The following is a 21,527-nucleotide window of genomic DNA, read 5'->3' as shown; positions in this document are numbered from 1 at the left end:
AAAAAATAAACATGGGTACACCACATCACCTACCCATTGTGAACCTCTATGACAAGTTACATGAAGATGTGTTGAGGTTACATTACTACTTATAAAGACTGTGCAAGGAAACTAAACTAATTCGCCTCAAATTGTCAGCAACCTGACCACATCTTCATAGTTAATACCAATTTCTTTTAGCTCCATTGTGACGAAATCGGACAGCTTGATTATGTTTCTTTAATAGAAACCAGAACTGTTATCAATTTTGAGAGGCCTCAAAGAGGTCGCCACAAGCCACAGCTACATTAACAACTAAATACACTTTACATCATTTATTAATTGTAAAATCCTATCAAATGTTTAATTTACATTAAAACACATTTCATATTAACATTGTTTCAGTGCAAGAGACCTTTACATGCTTACAATATCCATCAAGTATACATGAACACTGGACAAATTAACCTGATCCTAATGACCTCTGTAAGAATAAAAATTTGTGCACACTAATCAACTGATAATAAAATAATAATTAAGGACACAGTTGATGGAAAAGCCTTGAGTGTCCAGAGTGTCACCGACTAATATACTGTGCAATATTAATTATATATTTATGAATCAAGGTCAGTGGGTATATTCAATAAACTCCAAAGACTTTATTTAATTTTAAGATTTTAATCCAAATGTTATGACTGGACAGTAAAAATAACTGACCAATTGACTGAATGGAATCACTGAGGCGTGTCTAATATCAAGAGTGTTATGATTGGACAGTAAAAATAACTGACCAATGGACTGAATGGAATCACTGAGGCGTCTCTAATATCAAGAATAAGAACAATATTGAATAAGTCTCCAGAATCAGATTAATTTGTTAGTAAATATAAAAGCCCAATTTAAACTCAAAATTAACGTATCAAGGACTTGGTGCAAGACGGCTGTATCTCAATATAGAAATAGAAGATGGTACAACAGTCTTGAGCTAGGCCCTCGGTATGGTTGGGTATGGTTGGTTTTATCAGCGTCTCAACCTTTGGCCACTAAACTAAATTACAGCACTTTTTTAACACTCATTTTCAGCAATTTACATTCAATACCATTTAAAATCTTATATGGAAAAAACAACATATAAATAACATTCTCAAACTTTCATCATTAAAACCATGGCGACCGGAAGCTGCCATTCTTTTTTCACATGTACATATGTATCTATGAAGTGGCTAGAAAAAATTATATTGGAATATGATGAAATAAATCCCAAAACAATTTTATTCCTTAAGATCTATGCTAGCTTCAGTATCATAAGCTAATTGCAAGAAATGCTGTTATAGGAAAGTGACAAATGCCACTCAATAAAGTGTTGTCTGGAATATTGCTATTTCTGAACTCTTTTTAGTGTCAAGGATGCAATTATTTTACACAATTATCTTTACTACAATCCTTGGAAGAATTCTTTAAAAAATAATGAAATATCAAGTTACAAAAGAAATTGATTGCCGAGACACATGGCATTTAGTGCAAAAGTGAGACAAACAATGCGGAGAACGTAAGGTACATGACACAACCTCCCATGGTGCTGTTCCAATTTTACGATTTTTTAATTTTCATAAATGGTAATGAAATACCCAGGAGACAACAGAGAAACACTGTTTCATACAGAAAAATATCAATTATATTGTCACTTGAAATGGAATGATTACAATAGATTCTCTGATCTCTACCACCTTAACTGTTCGAGACACACGAAATCCCAGTCTCATAACAGGACAATGTGATTACTTGTACTGTATGCCTCAATTTGGTGGCAAAAATATAAAAAACCTGAGTGATGTTTAATTAATTTACACTTTACATATGTTATGGAAAACTTAACCTGTCTGAAACTTGTTAATGATATGTTTTCAATGAATATCATTATTTCCATTACAACAATAACAAATTAATATAACTGTTTTGTGTTCTTATACAATGTAAGAAAATAAGATGTTCCGCTGAAAAGGTAAACCAAGCATTTCAATACTTAACTGAAAATAATTCCTAAATAACACAGGTGAATGACAGAATGTATGTTATGTTTGGTGGTAGTTAACTCCTCTTTGGTTTGGCGGTGTCGTATTTTGCCTTGCTCGACCACCACAGCAGGAACGGGATGCCAAGGGAAGGCAGAGTCATGAACGCGAACACACACCAGTCAACCTGAAAAACCAAAAACAAGCGACATGAAACAGCTAGAAAGTAAAAACATCAAATTTCTGTTCTAATTCTTTATGCACTTATTTAAAGATGCACTATTACTCCCAAATATCCCAATTTATCACAATTAATGCAATTGTTAAAATATACCAAGAAGGATGAATAAATGTAAAAAACAATGCTTCTCATGAAAGATACCGAGTTCATTTTGAAAGAAAGGTGCAGAAAACGCGGTATTTTTACCTTATGAGACGACAGTAGATCACAGAAAATCTTTTAGCACTCACCAATCATTTAATATTTTTGCATTTTCAGCTTTTAAATACGTGATTACATTGTAAAATGCATTTATGGAAAATATTGAGTAATGTAAACAATATTGTAACAATATTGTTTTCATTACTCAATATTTTTCATAAATGCATTTTTTAGTAAGAAGTTAAAGGTTTATAACTCAAAATTTATCTTTGGTACAAATATATGTATTTATTTTGAATAAAAGTTTCACTTTAAGCTTATAACTGGGAGTAGCATGAAAGCCCATTGTTTGTTCATAGCTGCTATTAAAGTTGGTTACATATAATGTTTCATTGATAATTATTGTACTTGTTACAAGTATACACTGTACTTACAATGTGTGGTGAAAATCTCCTGTTGAATTCTTTGAAGTCAACAATACCACCCTCTCCTGGAGCACTTGTGTAACCAGTCTGAAACAGATATATCACTATACACTTAGTTTTCATTGATTTTATTGATCAAGGTTGCTTTTATTTAACTCAAGTTGCATATACTACTGTTTGCAGATGAACTTATCCTTAAAGCTGCACATTTTCCTTGAACCGTTAGTAACGGTTTAAGCCATAAAACATCAATTTTCCATCAGAAATATGAAAATCTACGATCTAATTTTTTGTCAGCACTCTTATATCATTGGTGTGCAGATATTTACGCAAAAAAATGCTCGTTCCAAGACAAATAATAAAAATGTTAATAAAATGGGCAATCTGTGAGAGTGCAGCTTTTAAGGTTTTAAAGCAGTAAATGATTGTTGCATTTGCTCAGCTCAAAACCAAGTGAATTTGGGATCAATTGCAACATCTATTGCCTGTCAATCAACATCACACATCAAAGAAACAGCAACTACTACCAGTAACAATTGGGCATATTATTTAACATATCATACATGCCATATTTCTAGAGACCATTCAGGGGGATTTGTTTAGAAAGACTGAAAATTCAGGGAGATTTTGGAAGTATTCAGGGGGATTTTTTAGCAGGTCTTAGTTGGCGAAATTTCAAAGTATTTTTAGACGCAAGTACGAAAAAATGTATTCACATATATTTATTGCTATGAAAACCTTTAACTTTTTAAATATATACAGTATTATTTAATATGATTTATTATATTCATATGATACACTGTCATACTGTAATGCATTTGCAGAACAAACTAGAAATGTGTCCATAGGACACGGATGCCCCCACTTCGGTTTTTTGTCACAGAAAATAAGCCATAATGATTTTTGAAGTATTTTTGGCAAAAAAGGGCCGTAACTCCTAAATGACTAAACCGATTTCCATGACTATCGAACTTGATCAAGATATTATGGTCACAAACATGTGTTTAAAGTTTGGTGAGGATTGGACAAACGGTTTTCAAGAATTAGATCGGAAACAATCTTCGGGACGTACGTACGTACAGACAGACAGACGTACGTACGGACAAGGGCAACCCTATATGCCGCCACTTTGTGGGGGCATAAATATGTCATTGGAAAAATATGTTTTCGAGAAAATTAAATTGGTCTACCTTCTCCAAAGGCTTTTAAAAAGTTCTGCTTCATATATATGTGATGACATACAGACAATAAGAGAATGGAATAAATATTATTAATTTCTTCCTTTACAAAAATAGTAGTATTTCTTAGCCTTTGATCATTACTAAAAATAACTTAATCACTTGTTGTAAAAGTTTCCTTCTGGCATTTTTCAAACCTTCTGAAAATATTCTTGTGATTTATACAGTCATTTCTCCTTTGTAGAGTTGTTTGTTTACATGTAGTTTCACTCACATACTGTGGTTTCACTTTGTCATCATTGTTATGTATGTAAAATCTCTTTAAAAAAAAAAAAAAAAAAAAAAAAAATTCTGGTTGATTTTGATCTTCTGTCGGGAAATTGGGGGATGGATGTAAATTCCTTGGGACCCCCCCCCCGCCGGGGGATATGGCATGTATGACAAGTTATATGGAACTTAGGAACTTACTACTGAAAAGATGGACTCATAACCCTTCAAAGCAAATAACTGTACAGCTTCCATTCACCAGCCCATTCAATTGTACGTTTTCATTTTGGCAAGCCGAAGACGGCAACATCAAGCTATGACATCGAGCTATGACAATATCTTCGGCTTGACTTAGTTCATGTAATGTATTTTTAAACACATTGGTTGAAATAGTTTGTTGCATGCTAACGTATGTGACTCCTTACCTGAACAGTTCCTGCATTGTCTCCTGAAGAATAGCTCACTTCCGCAGCCGTGAAATTAAAGTAACCGGATTTAAGAGGGCGTAGAACCACCACATGTGATACATTTGTGTTACTGATCACATCGTTAAGGAACCTATCATTTATATTCCCACACAATCCAACATTACCAGCCCTTGTCAAAATATATGGAAATTCAGTCAAATGCATATATACTTTAAATAAAATATTTTAAGTCCTTTATAACTGATGCCCTTTATATCATATTCCTTGGCAACCCCTAGCTAAGTTACAAACCAGGGACATAGAAGCATTTCATTGTTAAGGATACGGAGCAATTCGTTCCCAGGATGCCTTTAAATTTCCAGCGACAACTTCGAAATCAGCCTCAGGAAAACTGTCATCAGTAAGTTTAACATTTTGAGCAGCACTGAAAGTAGAATACAGCATTCATAATAACGATAAACATTGTAAATATATAGATGATGCACATAAAAAAAATCAGTTTTTTTTCACTATTGCGGAAGAAAAGGGGAAAAATACTAACATGATTCATAATTAAAATACTGATTTAAAAACTTATTTAACAAACCTATCAACATATTCATGAGTGGCACTATATTGCTAGATTTGCTAACAGTTGAAGGACTGTATGCTCAAGCACACTCTAGTTATCAATTTGACAAACTTATTTGTTTTCAAGATCACTGTGATCTTAGACCTATTTTGATACGAGATTAAGAAACTAAAATTAAAGTAAACTAAACGAACCTGCCACCAATGTTGAAGATCTTGTATTCGACAGTCAAGTCTTTCTGTTCAACCAAATACTGGTTGAGGATGTTCTTGGAGGCCAGGAGCCTTGCTTCACCATCATCATCAGCCAGGTTAGAGCCAACAAAACATAACGCAACAACCACAAGTGCACTCAACATCCTCATCTGGAAAACAAAATAAAAACACATCTGGAAAACAAAATAAAAACACATAACTGTGGTAATTTTGAAGTTTCCCATGTTATCAATGTTTTAAGTAGTTGCAATTACTTTTATAGGTACAAAACGCCTGAACAGTGAATTTTTTTAAACACTATCAAAAAATTGTATTTTTTTAATCTGCAGCAGTGCATTTATATACAAGTATTTTATTCATTTATGATATTCAATGATGTCCATGTTCTTCAATTACTAACTATTTGAGGGGGTTTTATGGCTGATTAGTCTAATACCCTATTGAAATATTGCTACATGTATTACATTTTATTAATTTAAATAATACAACTTTCAAATAGAGTAAATAAATTAAATAATTTATAATGATTTTTTTTAATTCACAATATCAATATATCAACACAAAATGTCAACAACAGACGTTTCATCATACACTTAAACTAAGTTGAGAAAAACTAATATAATTTGTTCAGAATTCATGCGAGGGGTTACGCTGATACGCATATGGAATGTGGGTCTTTCCACATTTAGCCTTCCAATTTTTACCTAAGATTGTTAAACCAGTTACTGCCGCAATGCTTACCCACCTCATCCAAAATAATAAACTCAAAACACTCATCACACACTCATTCTAATCTAGGTTACATAGAACTTAACAAGATTTACAAGCTCAGGAACAATAGAACACTGAAATTATGCACCAGATTTCTCAAAATGGACTTTATTTTCGGATTTGGTAAAAACTACAAGTGCCTTGATGCAAAGATAATTTAATAATGAAACACTGTTACCAAAAAAATACAGATTTTGCATGTAACCTACTTCAAAATCACACATATGTGCCCCGACAAACTCTTAAATTACCCCACCCACTGCCACGTCAGTGTAACCGGCGAAGCCTATATCAATTATATTATCACCTTTAATAGATAATTATCATTACAGACAGTCTCAACTGAATTTCCAAGAACAATACAATACTCGCAAACATACAGAGAACATTATTTTTTCGCAATATGCAATGCTTTATTAAAATTAAAATATAAATAAATTTACATACTCTGCTTCCGTGGCTTAAGTCTAGTAGAGTGATTTCCCTTAGATGACAGCGTGTTAAAATATTTGTAATTCATGAAAGTTACAAACGTTTTGGTCAGATAGCATAAACCCTTTTTATGTCACATATGGATATTTTAGTGAATAAAACAATTACGGGTGATAAATGGCATTATCGGTCAGGGATTGAAAACATGTTAACTTATCAAACAGGACTAACTATCAACAACAAAATTGAAGTCGATTCCCCACTATTACACTTATATCACACATGCACAATTTCACATTGCCATTTAAAGTTTCTATCAATTCATTTGAGCAGTGTCGGAGAAACCCTGCCAATACGGATGATAACTCGATCTGCAATATTGGGCTAAAGAGTTTTCATTTTAGCTCCACACGCATCTTCAAGTTTTCATCTATCAATATAGACTAGAAATAACCGCAACCGTGTCTTTGGAAGTAACGATTTAGCAGTGTCATTTACTAATGTGTAAAGTTTCAATACATTTGTTTTGCATCATAGTTTTGGAGCCATTAAAACCTTGAACAAGGGAAGATAACTTGGCAGCAAAATTCTCAAGAGCTGTCTTTCTTGCAGAAGAAGAAGAAAAGGAAGAAGAAGAAGAAAAAGAAAAGAAGAAGAATCATATTGCTTTCTTTAAATATCCAAAACTTCTATTAATGATTTTGAATATATTTCGAGAAATGCACTGAAAAATTAATTGCTATACATATTAAATTAATGGACTCTATTAAGTGTCCAAGAGTTATAATTATTGCAAGATGCACAACTTCAAATTGCCATTTATCAATGGGCAATGTTTTTATTCAATACTCCGGATAAAAATGGACCTTATAACATAACAATTAAAATTAATGATGTAAACTTTAGAAGTTTAAATAATAACATGTTAACTAACGTATATGGTAGTTAATAATTATATCAAATCATGTATAACTCATCAGCCGCAAGAGCAGTACTTGAGATTTGTATTATGGATGGTAATGATACATTTCCTGAGTGTAAACAAAGATAGTGACACTCTCAGTAGTTTATAATCCTAACTTTACATTATGCTGAACATAATTGTACAGTATTGGTGTCATGGAATACAGTTTGATGAAGTGTTAATCTAGCTAGACATACATGTACATTATAACTTGGAATTAATACAGAAATGGCGGGAAAGGTAGGCAAAATGACGTTAGATATAAATTATTTTATTTTATTTTTTATGTTGTTTATAAACATGTAAAGCAGGAAAAAATCGATTGTATTTCTAAATCTATAAATATGAACTCGAGCATGTGATATCATCAATCGGTATAAACACGGATGTTTGAGATTGGGTGGGCGATTTAGGACCTTAGTCGTACTCTTAGAAAAAGTAAAATCATATTTCACTGACTCTCCCAGTTAAAGTTGCTCTACAAATGCATAACCATTGACAAAACATGCAATTTGTTTGATTCCAAAATCTCCTGAAACTGTCCAGTCATCACTTTTCACATACATGTACATGTACTATATACATGTACTTCTCATCTTTCAACTTCTTTCAAGAGAATTTGGACTTAATCTGGCAAATTTAATGTTTTTTTCTCTCAATATTTATGCATTTCCTGTTATGATTTTAATTTATGTGTCAGGGTAATATTAACTAAGATGTAATATTTTTTTCCAAGAGTTAGATAAAGGCACTAAATCGCTCACCTATCCGCAAACCACTGTGGGTATAAATCCAAGCTTCAAGCCAAGTTTGTTAGTTCAGTCCGCCCGGTTAGCTCAGTCGGTAGAGCGTTGGACTGTTAATCGGACAACCAGGGTTCGATTCCCGGGCGGACCAGGTCACTTCTGTTGTGATTGGTTATGAAATACTTTCTTCGACCGTTCGCACTGTACCACTGCCCCTGGCATGTACAGAAGTTGTCAGTTCCTTGCAGAAGTGAAGGCACCTAGTACTGGTTCACCGCCCAGGATAGGTGTAAGGTGGTTGAACTGTCACTCTGGGACCCTTCAATGTGCTCACGCCGGGACCCGGAGTATAAACTACTAACACCACCAGTTTGTTAGTTCGACACAGAACATGGTAAAGATTGTGGTTTAAGGAAATGAAACAGGATGTTCCCATCCTCAATGTGTTATATTTCATTTGATGGCAACATTGATATACATGTTCAGATCAATACTTATGTTACATACGAGCATATTGTTACCGTTTAATCCACATTTGTCCTGCACAAAGCTTGGACATAATATAAGTTTCATAGCCCTTGAAAAAAGGCAATGATCTTTTACGACTTGAAAAAAAAAATGATCGCGGTGATGGTAAGGCAAAATATAATAACTAATAGTGTTAAAAATTATTGCGTACTTTAAATAATAACAGCAACCATTACGTAGGTCACACAAGCCCCCCACCCCTGAAGAGACGCCTGAAATGCACCATTTCTGACTTTGATTGTTAAAATAAATCTTGGACCACCAACCCCTTGAAAACATTTCAAAACATTTAAATGGAGGGAAGGATGCAAAAGGTCCTGCCTCAAAATTACGCCCCCCTCTTACGCCCATTCCTGCACCCGCCCCTGGTTTACCGCCCTTAGCCTGAAATGCAGCAGCAAATTGTTACCACGCCCCCCTCCCCCAGGTCCGGGGGAATACCGGGGATAGCCGGGGAACTTGGCCGTGTTTTTACCTTCCAGGTGACCCCGCAGTGCCGGGTGAATGCGGTAGTTTTATCTTTGCACCAAAATAGCGGGGGATGGGGCTTACCTAGGGTCCCTGGGGTGCGGGGGCATTTGGCGGGAATTTACCAGCAGTTTGTCCCCGGAGGACGGGGATTTTACCCGGGCTGGCTGGACCGAAAGTGAAAGTCCCCGCTATTTCCCGGACCTTGGGGGGGGGCGTGGTCACAATTGACCGGTGCATAAGTTTTATGTCACAAAATATCAAAACATGATTTATCTGATTGTTTTGAAAATAACAGCATTTAAATGTGACAAGTTTTCAATTTATTTCACGAGACATTTACAAAAAAACCTTACAAAGTTAAATAAAAGAAATGTTGGTGTGACAAAAATGTCAGATATTCAATCAATCAGCTGTAATCTATCAATAAATAATCAACACAGAAAATCTTGAAGAAAAATGTCATCTCTTTGATCCCAAAACAATAGCAATCTTCATATTTAAAAAGAGAATTATAATAAATTGCAATAAGTTCCACACGAACACGCCTACCAGTAGTGACTCTGAGAGCGGACACTAGATCCACACAACCACACGTACGAGCCGTGACTCTGAGAGCGGACACTAGATCCACACCACCACACGTACGAGCAGTGACTCTGAGAGCGGACACTAGATCCACACGACCACACGTACGAGCAGTGACTCTGAGATCGGACACTAGATCCACACGACCACACGTACAAGCAATGACTCTGAGACCGGACACTAGATCCACACGACCACACGTACGAGCAGTAACTCTGAGACCGGACACTAGATCCACACGACCACACGTACGAGCAGTGACTCTGAGACCGGACACTAGATCCACACGACCACACGTACGAGCAATGACTCTGAGACCGGACACTAGATCCACACGACCACACGTACGAGCAGTGACTCTGAGAGCGGACACTAGATCCACACGACCACACGTACGAGCAGTAACTCTGAGAGCGGACACTAGATCCACACAACCACACGTACGAGCAGTGACTCTGAGACCGGACACTAGATCCACACGACCACACTTACCAGCAGTGACTCTGAGACCGGACACTAGATCCACACGACCACACGTACAAGCAATGACTCTGAGACCGGACTGGAAAATCCACACAACCACACATACGAGCAGTAACTCTGAGACCGGACTGGAAAATCCACACAACCACACATACGAGCAGTGACTCTGAGACCGGACACTAGATCCACACCACCACACGTACCAGAAGTAACTCTGAGACCGGACTGGAAAATCCACACAACCACACATACGAGCAGTGACTCTGAGACCGGACACTAGATCCACACCATCACACGTACCAGAAGTAACTCTGAGACCGGACTCGAGATCCACACCACCACACGTACGAGCAGTGACTCTGAGACCGGACACTAGATCCACACCACCACACGTACGAGCAGTGACTCTGAGATAGGACTCGAGATTCACACGACCACACGTACGAGAAGCGACTCTGAGACCGGACTCGAGATTCACACGACCACACGTACGAGAAGCGACTCTGAGAGCCGGGACTCGATATCCACACGACCACACGTACGAGCAGTGACTCTGAGAGCGGACTTGAAATCCATACGACCACACTACGAGCAGTAACTCTGAGACCGGACACTAGATCCACACCTCCACACGTACCAGAAGTAACTCTGAGACCGGACTGGAAAATCCACACAACCACACATACGAGCAGTGACTCTGAGACCGGACACTAGATCCACACCATCACACGTACCAGAAGTAACTCTGAGACCGGACTCGAGATCCACACCACCACACGTACGAGCAGTGACTCTGAGACCGGACACTAGATCCACACCACCACACGTACGAGCAGTGACTCTGAGATAGGACTCGAGATTCACACGACCACACGTACGAGAAGCGACTCTGAGACCGGACTCGAGATTCACACGACCACACGTACGAGAAGCGACTCTGAGAGCCGGGACTCGATATCCACACGACCACACGTACGAGCAGTGACTCTGAGAGCGGACTTGAAATCCATACGACCACACTACGAGCAGTAACTCTGAGACCGGACACTAGATCCACACCTCCACACGTACCAGAAGTAACTCTGAGAGCCGGGACTCAATACCCACACGACCACACGTACGAGCAGTGACTCTGAGGGCGGACTCTAGATCCACACCACCACACGTACGAGCAGTGACTCTGAGATAGGACTCGAGATTCACACGACCACACGTACGGACTCGAGATCCACACGAACACGCCTACGTGCAGTGACTCTGAGAGCCGGGACTCGATATCCACACGACCACATGTACGAGCAGTGACTCTGAGAGCGGACACTAGATCCACACCACCACACGTACGAGCAGTGACTCTGAGACCGGACTCGAGATTCACACGACCACACGTACCAGAAGTAACTCTGAGAGCGGACTCGAGATCCACACCACCACACGTACGAGCAGTGACTCTGAGAGCGGACTCTAGATCAACACGACCACACGTACGAGCAGTGACTCTGAGAGCTGACTCGAGATTCACACAACCACACAAACGAGAAGTGACTCTGAGAGCGGACTCGAGATCCACACGAGCAGTGACTCCAAGAGCGGACTCGAAATCCACACGAACACGCCTACGAGCAGTGACTCTGAGAGCCGGGACTCGAGACCCACACGACCACACGTACGAGCAGTGACTCTGAGAGCGGACGCGAGATCCTCACGACCACACATACGAGCAGTGACTCTGAGAGCGGACTCGAGATCCACACGAGCAGTGACTCCAAGAGCGGACTCGAAATCCACACGAACACGCCTACGAGCAGTGACTCTGAGAGCCGGGACTCGAGACCCACACGACCACACGTACGAGCAGTGACTCTGAGACCGGACGCGAGATCCTCACGACCACACGTACGAGCAGTGACTCTGAGAGCGGACGCGAGATCCTCACGACCACACGTACGAGCAGTGGTTCTGAGAGCGGACTGGAAATCCACACGACCACAACACCACATGTACGAGAAGTGACTCTGAGAGCGGACGCGAGTTTCACACGACCACACGTACGAGCAGTGGTTCTGAGAGCGGACGCGAGATCCACACGACCACACGTACGAGCAGTGGTTCTGAGAGCGGACGCGAGTTTCACACGACCACACGTACGAGCAGTGGTTCTGAGAGCGGACGCGAGATCCACACGACCACACATACAAGCAGTGGTTCTGAGAGCGGACGCGAGTTTCACACGACCACACATACAAGCAGTGGTTCTGAGAGCGGACGCGAGTTTCACACCACCACACGTACGAGCAGTGGTTCTGAGAGCGGACGCGAGTTTCACACCACCACACGTACGAGCAGTGGTTCTGAGAGCGGACGCGAGTTTCACACCACCACACGTACGAGCAGTGGTTCTGAGAGCGGACGCGAGATCCACACGACCACACGTACGAGCAGTGGTTCTGAGAGCGGACGCGAGATCCACACGACCACACGTACGAGCAGTGGTTCTGAGAGCGGACGCGAGTTTCACACGACCACACGTACGAGCAGTGGTTCTGAGAGCGGGCGCGAGATCCACACGACCACACATACGAGCAGTGGTTTTGAGAGCGGTTACGAGATCCACACATACGAGCAGTGACTCTGAGACCGGACACTAGATACACACGACCACACGTACGAGCAGTGACTCTGAGACCGGACTCGAGATCCACCCGACACGGCCACACGTACTAGCAGTGACTCTGGGACCGGACTCGAGATCCACACGGCCACTCGTACGAGCACTGACTCTTAGACCGGACACTAGCTCCACACGACCACACGTACGAGCAGTGACTCTGAGACCGGACACTAGATCCACACGACCACACGTACAAGCAATGACTCTGAGACCGGACACTAGATCCACACGACCACACGTACGAGCAGTAACTCTGAGACCGGACACTAGATCCACACAACCACACGTACAAGCAATGACTCTGAGACCGGACACTAGATCCACACGACCACACGTACGAGCAATGACTCTGAGACCGGACACTAGATCCACACGACCACACGTACGAGCAGTGACTCTGAGACCGGACACTAGATCCACACGACCACACGTACAAGCAATGACTCTGAGACCGGACACTAGATCCACACGACCACACGTACGGGCAGTGACTCTGAGCCGGACTCGAGATACACACCAACAAACGTACGATCAGTGACTCTGAGACCGGACACTAGATCCACACGACCACACGTACGGGCAGTGACTCTGAGCCGGACTCGAGATACACACCAACAAACGTACGAGCAGTGACTCTGAGACCGGACACTAGATCCACACGACCACACATACCAGTAGTGACTCTGAGAGCGGACTCAAGATCCACACGACCAAACGTACGAGCAGTGACGCTGAGGGCTGACTCGATGTCCACACGACCACACGTACGAGCAGTGGTTCTGAGAGCGGACTCGGAATCCACACGACCACACGTACGAGCAGTGACTTTGAGAGCGGACTTTGAAACCACACGACCACACGTACGAGCGGTGGCTCTGAAAGCGGACTCGAGATCCACAGGACTAGACGTTTAGCCAGTGACTTTTAGAGTCGAAAACAGATCCAGCATCAAAATTATTCTTGTAAAGTTTCACCCAGGATTCTGACCCCTTTGAGAGTGTTTACTAAACACCAAAAAAATGGGGATTTAAATGGCATATCAGTTTTAACACTTTCCGTGGCAATTAGTAATTGTATATTATTTACAGAGGTATTTAAAAGTCGAACATGTTATAATACCTTATTTTATATTTTCAATCCGGATTATAAAAAAGTAATCAATATTTCCTGATTGTCATAGTTATAAGGAATATGTATTATTTGTTGCGTTCTGCTTTTTTTGCATAAATCTGCCTTTAAAGTAGTATTCTGTAAATAAAGGGATTACTACCATGCCAATGCTTTCAAATAGTGCGTTAAAGCCATTTCAACAAAGGGTAGCGAAAGGTCAATGAATGAAAAAAGGTTTGAAACTAAAGTAGCATGACTAAGAATACCGGGGTTACGTACTGCACTAAATAAGTCCTCGAAATTAAGATTTTTAAGCCTAAATACTAGATGTTCATATATTTGTAATAAAATATCTTTAACAACCTCGAATTTATATACCCATAAGAAACCAAGCCCAGGTTCCATTTATGTGGAGTGGTGCTTTTCCCTAAGCATTTAAGAAGTGATGCTCAGGCCTGTCGCACTAGTCGCATATTAAAGTATTATATTTCTGCTACTTGTCCTAACTACCTGAAAATATCGCAGTGCGCATGCTCGAGACGATACATCCTGAGTAAACATTTTACTATCACCTGTAGATAGTTTATCAAGTTAAGATAAATTATGAGATATGAAAACAAATAAGTAATTTCGTCGTCAATGCATATAAAATACATCTAGATGATTTTTCACTGGATGAGAGATACATAATTTTCACAGTTATCAAACAGTGAAATAAAATGGTAAAACATTTTTATAGTTTACTTCCGCAATTGCAAATGTGAGGTCCGGCCAAAACTATGGAAATTTTTGGTGACCGTTAATACCATTTAACATAAATGTTCTAATAAGTCGTGTATTTTTAATGTTAAATGTTCATATAAGGTCACAAAGTATATCTCTTAGCAGAATATAATAAGGCTAAAAACATGTTTGTTTCCGGTCTCAGAACTGATCCCATTGTTTTTGGGTGCAGGACTAAGTGAACCACTTCCTAAATGAACCACTTCCCAAGTGTACCATTCCAGGACCAAGTGCACCACATAAACATTATAGTAGTGGCTATTGTTTGTTGGCACATAGCACGAAAGGTGATCATAACTAGTAATTATCATCGTTTAAATGCAATACTTCACACATTTCCTACATGTATACTGTAAAAATGGTTCTTTTATCAGTTTGAACTTGAAAAATCATGAAAACCGAAGACTTTTAAAACTTTATAACAAATAAGAAAGTATTGATTAAAAATAAGAACTTTTGGAAAATTGATTATATATTCATTGGAGATCAAATAAAAAAATAAATATTTGTTGCATTCTTTTTTTTTTTAAACATATTTGTATCAAAATACAAAGTACTAATAATCAAACACTTTGATTCAATTAACAATGTATTCATATTATTTTAAAAACATTATTAATCAAGAAAAAACACTGAAATATAATATAACATTCAGGCAATATTCCCTATATAACCATATAGTTGGTTCACTACATCTGACCAAGTGGTTCACTTAGTCCTGGTTCACTTGGGAAGTGGTTCACTTAGTCCTGGTTCACTTAGTCCATGTTCACTTGGGAAGTGGTTCATTTAGTCCGTGTTCACTTGGGAAGTCTTACATTAATTGTTTTCACCTGACACTTTCTTTGATTACCATCTGAAAAAAAATAACCTGAGATTTGAAAAAAATAAAAATCTTAAACAAATATTATTTTTGAGCCTATTTTTAACATTGACAGTTTAATTGAGTTTTTGGTAAAACAGGGAAGTCTAAGATGCCTTAACTAGGCAGAACCTGACCTAGACCCGGGGGCAAATACACTCTTAATCAAAAAATGGCTTGAGGCATTAATCATCTTTTTAAATGACTTAAAACTGCATGAGAACTCTAATTGCGTTTTTGTACGGAATGTTGTGAAGAACATGTTAAGAGTTTTATTAGGCAGACAGATGAGTAGGCAGCATCCACTTAGTTGTCTGTGCTCTAACCCAAGAAGCCTTTATCTGATAATCACCAAAATCAACACAAGATATGTATATGGGCAAAATATTTCGGCCAGGTTTGATAAGCAGACATTTTGCTCCAATCAGTAGAGTAATTGCTCAGATACCACAAACTTTTTTGTCTGCGATATAACTCAAGGAACTTTTGTCTGATCATCATCAAACTTGGACAATATGGAAATTGTTTATAATTTCAACTGGAGTATCTTGTGACAGTTTGATACTCTTGCTTTGAATTGATAATTCTTTCTAAGTTTAAAACTATGAGAATGTGACTGTACTTTACATGTTGTTTGTGTTACAGCCGTACCACTGGCAGAGCCACAATGTCAAGACCAGTGGTGTCGACGACATGGTTCTTCTCCAGAAGATCTCAGAGTCTGGGATTGTGGACAACCTCAAGAAAAGGTTCATGGATGACACCATTTATGTATCCTTAACATTTAGTGCCTACTTGTATCTTGTTTGTGTTGCTTGCTGAGTATTATCTTGGGTTTTGTAATTCATATACTCTTGACACAAGTGTTTATCATTTTAAATGAATGTTAATAATTTTTTATTTTTTTTAGTGTAAACATTGATGGTTGATGGCTGTGTTTTTCCAATACTTTATTTTAACCAAAATCATTGAATGCCTGCCAATTGTCCTTGTGTCCTTCCATTTATGCAAGTGAGGTGTTGATGGCTAAGTCAGTTGTCAGCATTTTGCCTTTTCAAGCCTTGCCAACTTCCATGTTTTGCAATGACATCAGAGAAACCCGATACTTTCATGACATGTATAACATGAGCTGAGGTAAAGAAATAATTTGGAAAAAATATCCCTCTAAGTCAGGCCTTTTTTTATTCTGTTTTTGGGGCCGACATTCGGCCCCATTCCCCAAGCAAAAAAGTATATATTTTTCCCCAATTGTCGCTTAAAATTCCCCCACCGCCAAAAAAAAAATAAAATCCGAAAACGGAACGATATAAAGCGACGCAGTTATTATCCGTCTTCTAAACTTTGGTATGACGTCATCTTAGTGTACTTCCTAGACTACCGAGTGTTCCGAATGTACTGGTTCCCAGTTTAACTGAATTGTATGTGAATAATAAAGCATCTACTCCGGAAACCATATGCGATTTCCGCCCACGATTTCGTTCACGATATTTCAGTTTGAAGTTGGAAATGTCGCATAATAATCGTTGTTACGTCAAGAAATTGGACAAAATTGCGGCGAAAGGATGTAAGCGGGTCGACACATTCTTTCGCCAACAGTCTCTGAGCCTTGATAATAATAATAATGCGGAAAAACGGAGGAAAGTGCAGTCTGTGGATGTCGACCTCGATGGCAAAAGGCAAAAGGGCAGCACAGACATTGCTGCCATTCTCAGTGAGGACCCTGTACTGGCCAGATCCTACAAAGCCATGGCATATCTGGTGGACTTAAGCTGCATTGTGCCGACATCAACAGCTTGTGTTGAGAGACTTTTCAGTTTGATGAATTCCTTGTGCACTCCATCCAGGAGCTCTCTTGGTCAAGTCAGGCTAGAATCTTTGATCAGAATTGTGATTTCTGAAACTACTGAACTTTCTCAATCAGATATTAACAACATCATTAACATCTTCAATCAGTCAAAGAGGGACATATGTTTGTAAAGCATGAGAAAACATGATATTAAAGTTGTGAAACAAGTTTATTGTGTTCGCCTTTCTTTTTTTATAAACAAATGTCAATGTCAATTTTCCCCAATTTTGTTAATTTTCCCCTCTGAGAAGGACCCGCCACCTTTCCCCAAAACCTGAAAAAAAGAGCTGTAAGTATTAGCCAGTGTAAAAGAGATTGATCACAATTTTGTTGACCATTTGCAAGTCATGTACAGATAGGTTGATGGCAGGGTCACTTGAATTATTTAACAAATATGCGTGCAGGCATATTAAGGCAGGCACCAATATGTGTAATGAATGTATTCCTTGTGGAAGAGATCTGAGGTGTGGTTTTTTGAACCCGATTTGCTTCCTTTTATTTTAGTATTTATGCATTTTGTATAATTATATAGAAGTTAATGGTTTCCATGACCACTGTGGTGTTTTGTCCGGCAAGTCAAGGCCAACATGACAGTTTAGATTTATCGCCCTTCCATTATCGACCTGACTTAATAACTAACAAAATATTTCATCTTTATTTGTTACATTCTTGTCATATCATTTTCTGTCGAAAAATGTCCCCATTTGAGTTCTGAATTTAAATAATTGCACTGTATGCCCTTTTCGAGTTTAACATTAAGCTGTATTTGATGTAATGATCAAATCTTTACAAAATATAAAAATGTGATTGGCATAAGCAAGTTTCCCTTTACTTTGTAATAAATGTTTGTTTAAAGATCTGTATTGAGGTTAAGTACACAACCTGTCAACATAAGTTACATACCAGGGTATTCAATATCATGAATTGGGACTGTAGAAAAAACAATATAGTTCCTTTTATGTATGGTAAGGTTAACAATAAAGGCAGGAAGTATTTATTGAGATGAAACATGCACAGGCTCAATATAATACCATAACACAAGCTACACATGTAAGAGGATTTATTGGCAGACGGAAGATGCAATTAAGTAAATTGAAAACAGCTTAGAGAAGAAGACTACCAGAAAAATAAAATAGATAATTATACATAATAATAATAGTAATAATAATAATAATGATAATAATAATAATAATAATATAAATAATAATAATAATAATAATAATAATAATAATAATAATAATAATTTTAATAATAATAATAATAATAATAATAATAATAATAATAATAATAATAATAAAAATAATGATAATAATGATTATGAAAAATAATAATAATAATAATAATAATAATAATAATAATAATAATAATAATAATAATAATAATTAAAATGTAATTATTATTGTTAAATGTTGAATGTATTGTGGCCAGATATTAACCTTAACTTGAGTGCAGACTTATATTGGACCTGTGTTAGTGTCTGTGAACCCATTCAAGAGTCTGAACATCTTTGGGGACAAGGAGGTAGACCAGTACCAGGGAGCTGTAAGTACACCCAGTACATTACACATGGCAACCTAGTGGACAATACACGGATAATTTGAGACCTTTAAAAATATAGTATTTTGTACACTGGAAGTAACTTATACAAATGAAAATAAAGGACAATGATCTCTCTTTGTAATCTACTTGCCCCAATTTCTTGATACTTGTTAAGTCTCTTATAACAGGATTAAGCTAAGCTCTCTATTTTTGTTTTTCTATAATTTGTGTTATGTTTACTTATTAAGATTTTTTAGACTTTAACTAGAAATAAAATTTATGATAATCACAATAAACCATTTTCCATTTATTCACATTCAACTTAAGTATGCATTTCGGCCAATTGAAATAAGCTTCTTAAGCTTAAGAAGTTTCAAGAAATTGGAGCCAGGCCCCAATTTCTCGCAACTTCTTAACCTTAATGGGCTTAAGTATCATTAAGTAAAAGTACATGCTTGAATTGGAATTTAATAAATGATTAATTGTGATTATCATAATTATAATTCCTATCAAAAGTATAAAACTTCTTAAAGAAGTAAATATTAGGCAAATTATTGGAATACAAAAATAATCAGCTTAGCTTAATCCTGTTGTAAGGGACTTAAGAAGTTTCAAGTAATAGGGGCCTTGAGAATAAAGATGTTACTTGACAAAGTACAGGCATTTAAGTGTTATAATTGCAGGCCCAATATGAGAACCCACCGCATGTGTTTGCCCTCACTGACAACATGTACCGTAACATGATGATAGACATGGAGAACCAGTGTGTCATTATCAGGTAACTCTCAATTTATTCTCCTGAAACTTGTGCATATATATTAACTGATACCCCTTTTTTATACTCTCATTGTGCATTGTTGTGTTAACGCCACAGTGGGGTACATGGTATTGTTGTGTTCACTCCACAGTTGGGTACATGGTATTGTTGTGTTCACTCCACAGTGGGGTACATGGTATTGTTGTGTTCACTCCACAGTGGGGTACATGGTATTGTTGTGTTCACTCCACAGTGGGGTACATGGTATTGTTGTGTTCACCCCACAGTGGGGTACATGGTACTGTTGTGTTCACACCACAGTGGGGTACATGGTATTGTTGTGTTCACTCAACAATGGGGTACATGGTATTGTTGTGTTCACTCCACAATGGGGTACATTGTATTGTTGTGTTCACTCCACAATGGGGTACATGGTATTGTTGTGTTCACTCAACAGTGGGGTATATGGTATTGTTGTGTTCACTTCACTGTGTGGTACATGATACTGTTGAGTTCACTTTACTGTGGCATACATGGTATTGTTGTGTTCACTCCACAGTACGTGGTATTGTTGTGTTCACACCACAGTGGGGTACATGGTATTGTTGTGTTCACTCCACAGTACGTGGTATTGTTGTGTTCACACCACAGTGGGGTACATGGTATTGTTGTGTTCACTCCACAATGGGGTACATGGCAGTGTTGTGTTCACTCCACAGTGGGGTACATGATACTGTTGAGTTCACTTCACTGTGTGGTACATGATACTGTTAAGTTCACTTTACTGTGGCATACATGGTATTGATGTGTTCACTCCACAGTACTTGGTATTGTTGTGATTACTCCACAGCGGGGAACTTGGTATAGTTGTGTTCACTCCACAGTGGGGTTCATGTTATTGTTGTGTTCACTCAACATTGGGGTATATGGAATGGTTGTGTTCACTCCACAATGGGGTACATGGTATTGTTGTGTTTACTCCACTGGGTATATGGAATTGTTGTGTTAACTCCACAATGGGGTATATGGTATTGTTGTGTTCACTCCACAGTGGGGTATATGGTATTGTTGTGTTCACTCCACAGTGGGGTTCATGGTATTGTTGTGTTTACTCCACAGTGGGTATATGAAACTGTTGTGTTCACTCCACAGTGGGGTACATGATACTGTTGTGATACCACAGTGGGGCACATGGTTTTGTTGTGTTCACTCCACAGTGGGGTACATGGTATTGTTTTGTTCACTCCACAGTGGGGTAGATGGTATTGTACTGTTCACTCCACAGTGGGGCACATGGTATTGTTGTGTTCACTCCACAGTGGGGAACATGGTATTGTTGTGTTCACTCCACAATGGGGTACATGGTATTGTTGTGTTCATTCCACAGTGGGGTACATGATGGTATTGTTGTGTTCACTCCACAGTGGGGTACATGTGATTGTTGTGTTCACTCCACAGCGGGGTAAATGGTATTGTTGTGATCAATCCACAGTGGGTAACATGGTATTGTTTTGTTCACTCC

The 21,527-nt window shown here is 38.5% G+C and overlaps 2 protein-coding genes across 3 annotated transcripts in view; one reads left to right on the top strand and one right to left on the bottom strand.

The window, feature by feature from the left end:
* Positions 1-299: 299 nt before the first annotated feature.
* On the bottom strand, positions 300-6,789 carry LOC128227276 (translocon-associated protein subunit beta-like). Its single transcript, XM_052937654.1, has 6 exons — positions 6,676-6,789; positions 5,437-5,606; positions 4,997-5,095; positions 4,669-4,780; positions 2,808-2,885; positions 300-2,178 (listed from the first exon to the last, which is right to left on the bottom strand). Exons 2-6 carry the CDS (start codon positions 5,604-5,606, stop codon positions 2,068-2,070), a joined length of 570 nt encoding a protein of 189 aa, XP_052793614.1. The 5' UTR covers positions 6,676-6,789; the 3' UTR covers positions 300-2,067.
* A 136-nt stretch (positions 6,790-6,925) lies between these two features.
* The window catches only part of LOC128227275 (unconventional myosin-Ie-like), a 44,818-nt gene continuing 30,216 nt past the window's right edge, over positions 6,926-21,527 (top strand). The window contains exons 1-4 of one of the 2 annotated variants that reach the window (XM_052937651.1): positions 6,926-7,864; positions 16,509-16,634; positions 19,162-19,251; positions 19,932-20,026. In XM_052937651.1, coding sequence (XP_052793611.1) covers positions 7,853-7,864; positions 16,509-16,634; positions 19,162-19,251; positions 19,932-20,026 — 323 coding nt within the window. In that variant the 5' untranslated portion in view covers positions 6,926-7,852. Of the gene's footprint in view, positions 7,865-14,757; positions 14,941-16,508; positions 16,635-19,161; positions 19,252-19,931; positions 20,027-21,527 lie in introns of those variants that run through there. The other variant, XM_052937653.1, reaches the window with a different exon arrangement.

Source organism: Mya arenaria, chromosome 3 (assembly GCF_026914265.1).
Source record: "Mya arenaria isolate MELC-2E11 chromosome 3, ASM2691426v1".
NCBI lineage: Eukaryota > Metazoa > Mollusca > Bivalvia > Myida > Myidae > Mya > Mya arenaria.
This window is presented reverse-complemented; position numbering and strand designations above follow the sequence as displayed.

Coding starts and splice junctions, on each gene's coding strand:
- LOC128227276 (XM_052937654.1), bottom strand. CDS start 5,606: ATGAGGATGTTGAGTGCACTTGTGGTTGTTGCGTTATGTTTTGTTGGC. Junction 5,096..5,436: donor ATCTTCAACATTGGTGGCAG/GTTCGTTTAGTT, acceptor TTCTACTTTCAG/TGCTGCTCAAAATGTTAAAC. Junction 4,781..4,996: donor TCCTGGGAACGAATTGCTCC/GTATCCTTAACA, acceptor CGATGTGATCAG/TAACACAAATGTATCACATG.